Source organism: Triticum aestivum, chromosome 5B (assembly GCF_018294505.1).
Source record: "Triticum aestivum cultivar Chinese Spring chromosome 5B, IWGSC CS RefSeq v2.1, whole genome shotgun sequence".
Lineage (NCBI taxonomy): Eukaryota > Viridiplantae > Streptophyta > Magnoliopsida > Poales > Poaceae > Triticum > Triticum aestivum.
Genome location: NC_057807.1, coordinates 297,142,311 through 297,152,110, shown reverse-complemented (window position 1 = coordinate 297,152,110; position 9,800 = coordinate 297,142,311). Strand labels below are relative to the sequence as shown.

General features: G+C 47.1%; 1 protein-coding gene across 1 annotated transcript; it reads left to right on the top strand.

The window, feature by feature from the left end:
• Positions 1-1,325: 1,325 nt before the first annotated feature.
• LOC123111491 (polyadenylate-binding protein 8) lies at positions 1,326-6,036 on the top strand. The gene is made up of 9 exons (XM_044532296.1): positions 1,326-1,711; positions 2,819-2,937; positions 3,038-3,694; positions 3,777-3,854; positions 3,960-4,049; positions 4,425-4,556; positions 5,000-5,170; positions 5,288-5,494; positions 5,585-6,036. Exons 1-9 carry the CDS (start codon positions 1,456-1,458, stop codon positions 5,828-5,830), a joined length of 1,956 nt encoding a protein of 651 aa, XP_044388231.1. The 5' UTR covers positions 1,326-1,455; the 3' UTR covers positions 5,831-6,036.
• Positions 6,037-9,800: the final 3,764 nt, after the last annotated feature.

Here is a 9,800-nt window from a genome sequence, read left to right as displayed (position 1 = left end):
CTAGCCGCCAAGGGATAGGGAAGGAAAAGTTAAACATGTCTGTAACTTCATAGTTCATGCACCATATATGTAACTACTTTTTTTCTTCTAAAAAGTGTAGCTACTTTGTATTTAATGTATGCTTGTTTTATACTGTCTGATCAGAGACTACTCCCTCCTCTCATGTCGTGTGTGTGACAGCAGCAGCGGAGCTACGTGCAGTTCTGGGGTGCCACTGCCCCCTATTCGTAGGTCGTAGTCTAATTAGTGAAGGGAAAAATTTATAGAGGGTTAAATCAAGGAGTGTTTAGTCATTTGGCCCCCCAAAGATGCATATTTTTAGTTTGCCGCCCCTACCCCTGCGATCTTCCGCTAGCTCCGCCACTGCGTGAAAGGATCCATATTCACATATGCAAGACATGGTATACCACGTGTGGAGGCACGAAGACATGAAGTTTACTCGAATTAATGTTGTCACACACTTTTTATATTATTGTTGCTTAAGGTAGTAAGTGATTTCATTTAATCATCTACGCCAATAGGTTCACGAATCTATATAACCAATATATGTGATACGAGGTGGCTTTCGTTGTGCTCACACTTCCGAAAATCAATTTATGAATCTAGCATGATTAAATAACACTCATAATCAACATTTTGTGTCTAAAATCCAACCATGATGAAATCACATGTTGGCAAATTGCTCGGAACAAGTTATCATGTTTACACGTTATGGAAAACTGACAAAGGAAATAACTCCAATTCAACTATTCAATGCAAAACAACCATATCGCAATATACCGTTAGTCAAGTCATCCCGATTTTGTTGTTTTCTATAATCAATGTCAAACCATACTGAGAGGAGCACCGAGTCACCAAATATCATAAAAATTGTAAGAGTACAACAATTAAAGCACTTAAAAGAAATACTTCTAGGCATTTTTTTGTTAACCAAATTCATTAACCATATACTTTGGATAAATATTTCATTTTAGAAGCGAAGAGCAATGTCGGGAAGAAGCAAGTGAAGTTACTCGGCAGTTTGCTGTAAACAAAAGCATCACGTGATTGGAGTATAAGACATTTTAAATTCACAGAACGTATTTACATGTAATAACACATTTCATTTCGAAATTATTCAGAAAAACATTTGGAAAACACAGGACCTGGATTTTATCCGAAGCTGAGCTCATGGACCCTGGATACCGTCGGCCCCGGACACGTGCACGCGCGACCCCCGCCACGATCACGGCCGTCCAAGGTTGCCCGCTCCCCATCCAACGGCCAGGCGCCACCAGGGTTTTGCCGCGGGGGTACAAATAGCCTTCTTCCCCCCCCCGCCGCCGCCTCCTCCCTCTCCTCTCTCGCCACGCCGCAGTTGGGAGCCAGGCCCCCAACTCTTATCAAACCCTAAACCAAAAAATACCTCAAAAAAATCCGCAAAATCACGAAAAAAAATCTACCTTTCGATCGGTGATGGCGGCGCAGGCGGCGAGCTCGGCGTCGGAGGGCGGCTCCCCGGCCGCGGCGGCCGCTGCTGCTGCGGCGGCGGCTTCTTCGTTCCCGGCGACATCGCTGTACGTGGGCGACCTCGACGTGAGCGTGCAGGACGCGCAGCTCTTCGACGTCTTCGCCCAGATCGGCGGCGTCGTCTCCGTGCGCGTCTGCAGGGACGTCACCTCGCGGAAATCGCTCGGATACGCCTACGTCAACTACAACACCCCGGCCGACGGTGAGCCAGCCCTTCCCCGTTCCCCACGTCGGCGATTAGCGCTTTTTGCACTGCTAGGTTACCGGTCGAATTAGTCTTTTAAGCGCTCATTGCATGAAGCTGTCGGATTTGTTTTTGTTTCGATGCGGTTGCGTTCGTTGGTGGTTTCTGTTAGGTAGTTCACGCGGTGGCTGAGGCAGTTAGGGATTTGGTTGTCGGCCGACGTTCACAGTTTATAGTACAGTGTCACTTGATTTGGAAGTTTGGGCTGTGGTCGATATTTTTGGCTGAACTATGTACTAAATGTGCTATCTTTCCTGTTTTGGGATTTTATCTTGACCTCCCAGCTAGGCAGTGTCCACAATCCTCGAGTTATTTACCAAAATGTGTAGCATAAATACATTAGAATTAAAGTTAAATAAGGTGCTGGGCTAGCTTGGTGGCCAGCATATAGGTATCTTTAGTTCCTCGTCCTTGGAACAAGGCTCTGCAGTGCGAAGGGCTGGTTGCGGATGAAGGTCGAGGGAGAAAAGGTGGATGGTGAAGGGCGAGGGAGATAAGTCTTGTTGCTGCACCAGCGTTTTGAGGCGGTTTTGGAATGGTGGTTTTGGCTTTTAGTTCACGGTGGCGGGTTTGTTTGCCAATTTTGTCTTCCTTTGAGGCAGTTAGTGATTCGGCGGTCGATGAACGGTTACAAAAATTGTTATTCACGTGTTTGGAAAGTTTGGACTGTAGTTTATGAATGTGAACAATAGGACTAAGTTGATATTGATCCTACTGTTTGTGCGGTTTTGCTGTTTTATCCCAGGCATGTGGTGTCTCCAATCCTGGGGTGCGTTAACTAAAGTAACACAAATACGTTTATTTAAGCTTGTACCATGTTTACTGAATGCTTGTGTTTGGTATATCTGCTCCTGCGAAGATGATATTTAAAGCTAGGTAACTGTTTGTGGAATAATAGCTGATGCTGTCCATGGGAAGTTTCTACATTTGATCAAATGTTTCCATGGTTCACTCTCTCCTTGAGATATATCTATTGCCTTATAGAACCACTTCCATGCATATTTTCTTGTTGTATATCTGCAAGGCCTTTTAGTGGTTTCATACTGATTTTGAAATATCTTGCAGCTGCACGGGCTCTTGAAATGCTCAACTTCACTCCTATCAATGGGAGGCCTATCAGGATAATGTATTCTAACCGTGACCCCAGCTTGCGCAAGAGTGGCACAGCTAATATATTTATTAAGGTGTGTGCACATATTTAGTATGCAATTATCGACTCTTATCTTATTGCTGTGGCGCCACTATATTTATCTAACCTGTTTTCTTGTCCTTCATCTTCTGCAGAATCTTGACAAGTCAATTGACAACAAAGCTTTGTATGACACATTTTGTGTGTTTGGAAACATTCTTTCATGTAAAGTTGCAACAGATCCTGCTGGGGAATCAAAGGGCTATGGTTTCGTTCAGTATGAGCGGGATGAGGCTGCTCATGCTGCTATCGAGAAACTCAATGGGATGCTTATGAATGACAAGAAGGTGTATGTTGGACCTTTCGTTCGTAAGCAGGAGAGAGATAACTCTCCAGGCAATGTCAAGTTTAATAATGTCTATGTAAAGAACCTAGCTGAGACTACCACTGAAGATGACTTGAAGGAAATCTTTGGAAAGTTTGGAGCAATAACAAGTGTTGTTGTAATGCGGGATGGGGATGGAAGATCCAAGTGTTTTGGCTTTGTGAATTTCGAAAGTCCAGATGAAGCTGCTCTGGCTGTTCAAGATTTGAATGGCAAGAAATTTAGTGACAAGGAATGGTATGTTGGAAGAGCGCAGAAAAAGTCAGAACGGGAGATGGAATTGAAAGAGAAGTTTGAAAAGAACCTTCAAGAGGCAGCAGATAAGTACCAAAACACCAACTTGTATCTGAAGAACTTAGATGATACTGTTGATGATGAAAAGTTGCGAGAACTTTTTGCTGAGTTCGGAACTATTACTTCCTGCAAGGTTTGTTTAAATTCTCAGCAGCTGATCTATACATGATCCTATGCTTCCCACATATGCTACTAATTGAGAGTCTTTGTCACAGGTTATGCGTGATTCAAATGGCGCAAGCAGAGGTTCTGGATTTGTTGCTTTTAAATCCGCTGATGATGCTTCCCGAGCTGTAAGCTTGAGCTGTACTTGTGTAAATAAGTATGATTTAGTTTGTGCTTCTGGTGATTTTTGGTCCCTAAAGTTATTTATTCTTTCTTACAATGTCCCGTGTTAGCTTGCTGAAATGAACAACAAGATGGTTGGCAATAAACCACTTTATGTTGCACTCGCACAGCGCAAGGAAGACAGGAAAGCTAGGCTGCAGGTAAGAACTTCTGTGAGTGAAATTGTATTTTGTGTGACTGTAATGTTCCTGATACATATCCTTGTATAGTATTTGGTCACCTAGTTGTTAAGCAAAACCTACTGAGATGAACACCTAAACAATCTGATGGCACATATTATTCAATTTGTGGATCTAGTGCTTTCTCATGATACCGAAGTTCAGTATTACAGTACCTGCTAAATGTTCCATCATGTGCATTTTTAAGTCAATGTTTTGACTGTCAACACTCAATAGAATTGTGGTGTTCTATGAAAACTTTCTTCGCTCTCATGGTTTCCAAGCTATTTATTTGGTTATTGATGGTGCTTTTCTGCTATAGTTCAATTTTCTGTCACTAACTGCTGTTTGTTGCAGGCACAGTTTTCACAAATGCGTCCCGTTCCAATGGCTCCAACCGTTGGTCCTCGTATGCAAATGTTACCTCCTGGTGTTCCAGTCGGTCAGCAAATGTTCTATGGCCAGCCACCAGCGTTTATTAACCCACAGGTGAGTTGAGTCAATTTTTTTTTTCTGATTGTCTATAACATTATTATATGTTTTTAGCTTGCTAGATATGAATTTACACTTCATAGCATTATTATGTTGTTAGGCATATGAATTTTCTCAAGCAAGCTTGTGCCATTGCTTTAGCACAAACGGCCATTACCAATATTTTCTCGTTCATGCTCATGCTTTGCTGAACTGTTATGTATTGGATGTAGATATCACATTTATCCATTGACATGGTGCAGTGTAGTACTTTATCATTTGGTTGTACAATACAGCAACCTGGCCATGAATACTTCTGTTAGTGTAACAAAGTTTTCATCAGGAAACAGCGCAATTCGCTTTTGTGTTTTACATCATGTAGATCTAGAATTTCGTTATTTAATATCACACATGATATTTGTACAATCATTCTGGATTGATGAAGTGTGGTCTTTTTGTAGCCTGGATTTGGCTTCCAGCAACCTTTCATGCCCGGAATGAGGCCAGGCGGTGCTCCGATGCCGAACTTTATGATGCCTATGGTTCAGCAAGGACAACAACCACAGCGCCCAGCTGGTAGGCGAGCTGGTGCTGGTGGAATGCAGCAATCCATGCAGATGGGTCAGCAGCAGGTAACCTGCAGCTATTGCTTCATTTCTCTTCAATATGCCATATTTACCTAGGAGTTTTTTGAGCCATTCGACAATCAGTCTTGTTTTAGAGGGTCTAAAATCTAATTATTATTACAGATGATGGGTAGGGGTGGTGGTCGTGGTTACCGCTATCCGACCGGGCGTGGCATGCCTGATCCTGCTATGCATGGTGTTGGGGGTGTGATGACATCCCCATATGAGATGGGAGGGATGCCTATGAGAGATGCCGGTGCGTCACAGCCAGTTCCAATTGGGGCATTGGCTTCTGCACTTGCCAATTCACCCCCAGAGACGCAAAGAATGGTATGTGGACGAGGCTCTCTCGGTATCGTATTGTTTTGTTAGGAAAGATGTGTTTTGTGGACCTTGACCTTGTTTTGTTTGTTGCTGCAGATGCTTGGCGAGAACCTGTACCCTCTTGTTGATCAGCTGGAGCACGACCAGGCTGCCAAGGTGACCGGCATGCTCCTGGAGATGGATCAGACTGAGGTGCTTCACCTGCTTGAGTCGCCAGACGCTCTCAAGGCCAAGGTTGCTGAAGCCATGGAGGTTCTCCGCAGCGCTCAGCAGCACACCAACCAGTCCCCTGAGCAGCAGCTGGCTTCGCTCTCGCTGAATGACGGCCTCATCTCTTCCTAAGCTCTACGGCGACAATTTTTGCACCATATCAAAACTTATCTAGACTGAAAATGACTTGGCTTTATTGGAGACTTAGCTTTTGCCAGTAGTTGAACTAGTCTTTTAGGCTTCCCATGGATTGACTATTTTATTTGCATGGATTGGTTGTTTTTAAAGTTGTCAGCTTGTCACTGAATTTATCTTGCTTTCTCGTTCGTGGTTGTTTCCATCTCTGTGAGCACTGTCTGGTTTGTGCCTATGATGTTATCTTAACTCACGAGTAAGGCCCTTCCCAATGCTCTATGGTGTACAAGTGCTAAGGCCAACTCTAGCGCATGACCCTGAATGGATGTCTGTTTTGCCTTGATTTTGTCTGTTTGGATAGGGCAATGGGCTTGTATGCGCTCAACGTGCGGGCGCATCCTTTGGCCCTTCATTTTCAAACAACTTTAGAAACACCACGCCCTAGTTCAAGCCAGCGGTTCTAGTTCACGACGGCAACACATCTAGCAGTCTACACGTCCTCTCTGGCAACACAACCAACCTCTAAAATGAATGCGCTTCTTGCGGGCACACAACCAGCGGCCGGCACCCATGCCAGCCTTTAAAAAAGAAAGGCCACGACCGATCAGACGACCTAGTTCAGACTTTTTCTGCCTGGCGTCGAACCAGCTCCTCGTCTTCTCGTTCATCATCGCAAGGGCCACCTCTGTTGCTTTGGTTGCGGCATTGATGGCCTTGACATCGAGCTGCCTCTGCCTGGCCGTGACACTGGCGACCTCGATGTCGAGCTGCCTTTGCCGGGATGCCTCCTCCATGTCGATTTTCCTCTTCTTGGCCGCCTCCTCCACCTTAAGCTTCTTCTCTTGAAGCTCTAGGTATTGCTTCATTTGCTCGTCCTCGCTTTGTCGCTTCTTCTCGTCCCTCACATTCTTTTGAGACATCATGCCATGCAAAGTCCCATGCGAGGCCATAGATGAGGCATCTCCTATGTCGTCCACCTTGGAGTTGATCTTGCCCCTTGGCCTCTTCAACGCCTCGCCATCTCCAGCTCCGGCCAATGCAACCGTCTTCTTGCCTCTCTTCCTTTGAAGTTCACTTGATCCTTGAACTTAGGGCAATTGTTGATGATCATCCAACAATGCGTAAGAGTGACTGGCTTGTCATTGTGCCGGGCCTTGAATGCTTTCAAAGATTGAAATGCCTACACCACATGGTCAACAATAATTGAACATGCAAACATATACAAGCCCTAAGTCTCATGGCCGTAGCAACGAAAGAACTAGGATGAGGAGAGCAATACCATGTCCCCAATGCCGAGACCACTCACGGGCCGTGCTTGACGCTCTCAAGTGTGGCACAATACTTATTGCACTCTTGTTGGATGAACAACCACCTCTTTTGAATCGAGGTGATGCCACGGTCGCTTGTAATTTGGTAGGGCTCAAACATCTTCCTTTCATGAAATGTTTTGTGGACTCTCGTCCAAAAAACAAGGCCCTTTTGTTGCGGGCCGGTCCTCGGATCTTGGCTAATCTCCATCCAACATTGGCAAATCAACTTGTCCTCGTCTTGTGAATATGAACCCATGCAAATGCTCTTCCTCCTTTTTTGTGCTTCCGCTCTTTGGGTGAGCTCGCCGATGAACAATGGCTCGCCCCCAATATCAATGTCATTGCCTTCTTCTTCATCACCATCACCTTCGCCATAGATGTCATCGTCTTCATGCCACGACTCACCATGGTCGTAGTCAGCATGGTCGTGGGCCTCTTCATCGGCAACGTACTAGGCGCGACCATCCTGACTTTGGGTCTTGTCTGGATCATAGGCACCGCCATGCCGACCCTCGTAGATCACATCCTCCATGAACTGGTTGTAGAAGGGGTCGTCGACCATGAGCGTTGGTGTTGGCATTCCGTCGAACAGGACGCGGAGGGACGGCATGGTGCCCGTAAAGGTGGTCGTGCTTGCTTTCTTTGCATCTCGATGGCCGTCCGGTCGCCGCTGCTGGACCCCGGCGTGACGTTGAGGTCGATGACGGCCGAGGGGCGCGGGGTGGACGGCGCAATCATGCCAACGTCCGGCGACCCCGAAAAACGGGTCTGGCCGTCGTGCCTTGGCGGGGGAAAGCCGGACGACATAGTCGTGGTTCGCAACACCGGCGACTGGCAGTGTAGAGGCCTGGCGACCGACGAGCCTGTGCTCGCCGGGCCGACGGCCGTTGCAGAGAAACCCGCCGGACGGCAAATGCCAAGCATGAGGAGGGCGTGTGCTTTGTTGATGATGGCCTCCTTCTCCTCGACCTCGGCCTTGCGCCGTGCGACCTCCATTGCATCGCGCTCGGCGATGAACTTGGTCGCGGCGGTCTTGCCCTTGACGGTCGCCCTCCGGTTCCTCCTCTTTGCCGATTCCGCGCCCAACTTGGCGAGCTCCTCCGGCGTGCATTCCGACCGCGGCTTCCTTGAGCCCTTGGCCGCCTTCTTCTTCACCTTTCCAGGTGGGTCGACGGCCAAGCCACCGGAATTCGGCTGGGCATCGGCCATGGACCGGGGGGGGGGGGGGGGGGGGGGAGGGTTTGGGGGGAAATGGCGCCAAATGGGGCGCGTGGGGGTTTTGCTTTGTGCCACCGATGGGTGGTCCAGAGGAGGACAAGTGCGCGAGTCCCGCCCGTCCGCGCGCTGTCCGTTTCACCCCGAAAACGGTGCAAACTTGGACCGGGGATGGGTCGAAAGCGGACAGAAAACGGACAAGTCCGTTTGCGCCCGCACGCTGGGTTGTCTGGTTTGTCCGTTTTGCCCCAAATGGACGCACCCAGACAGGATGGGGTCGCGCGCTGGAGTTGGCCTAAGCATGCCACAGAGACAAAAAATCCGATGTGGCAAGGTAAGGGGTTTGTGACCCTAGGAAGAACCAATGTCAAGCGCGCGGACCTATGCAAAACACTTAAATGAATTAAGTTTGCCCAATGCATGAAAGGCTTTAGTTGTTAAACAATTAAATGAAGGAAGTTTAGCACCAACAAACTAAACATCTATGCACTGGGGACATCTGTTGCTAAACTTTTTAATGCATCTAGCAGCCCATCTTAGCACGTGTGCATTGGAAGAGGCCTAAGACTAGCCACAATGGATAGTAACATGGACTACTAACATGCCCATGTTACTACCTCTATATTGGGGAGTAACATATGTGTGGTAACATGCAACACTTCATTTATTAGGCTATAGACACATCTTGCCTTGATATGTGTGATGTTACTCATACTATTAGTAACTAGCTATGTTACTACTTTTATCTCTTTCTTCATTTATTTCTTGCCACATCATCTACTTTATCTAGATATGTGTGATGTTACTACCTATGTTACTCCCACTGTGGGTAGTCTAAGGCTGGTTGTAACGGGGAGTATCATATATTAGTATCATGCAAATGATACCAGTGTATGATACTGTTGGGAAACGTAGCATTCAATTTCAAAAAATTTCCTACGCTCACGCAAGATCTATCTAGGAGATTCATAGCAACAAGAGGGGGAGAGTGTGTCCACGTACCCTCGTAGACCGAAAGCGGAAGCATTAACTTAATGCAGTTGATGTAGTCGAACATCTCTCGAGTCAACCGATCAAGTACCGAACATACGTCACCTCCGAGTTCTGCACACGTTCAGCTCGATGACGTTCCTCGAACTATTGATCCAGAAAAGAGTCGATGGAGTCGATGAGTTTCGTCAGCACGACGACGTGATGACGGTGTTGATGTGATCCGCGCAGGGCTTCGCCTAAGCACTACGATGATACTATCGGAGGAGTAAACGGTGGAGGGGGGCACCACACACGGCTAAGACAATTATTGTGCCTTTGGGGTGCCCCCGCCCCCGTATATAAAGGATGGGGGGGGGGGAGGCCGGTCACCAGGGGCGCACCATGAAGGGGGGAGTCATACTAGGACTCCACTCCTAGTAGGATTCACCCCCCTCTTTTTCCTTCTTACG

Bases quoted from the DNA above. Each gene is read 5' to 3' on its own strand.
- LOC123111491 (XM_044532296.1), top strand. From the start codon at position 1,456: ATGGCGGCGCAGGCGGCGAGCTCGGCGTCGGAGGGCGGCTCCCCGGCC. The intron at 2,938-3,037 runs GTGTGTGCACAT...CATCTTCTGCAG, and splicing joins CAGCTAATATATTTATTAAG to AATCTTGACAAGTCAATTGA. The intron at 5,495-5,584 runs GTATGTGGACGA...TTGTTGCTGCAG, and splicing joins CCCCAGAGACGCAAAGAATG to ATGCTTGGCGAGAACCTGTA.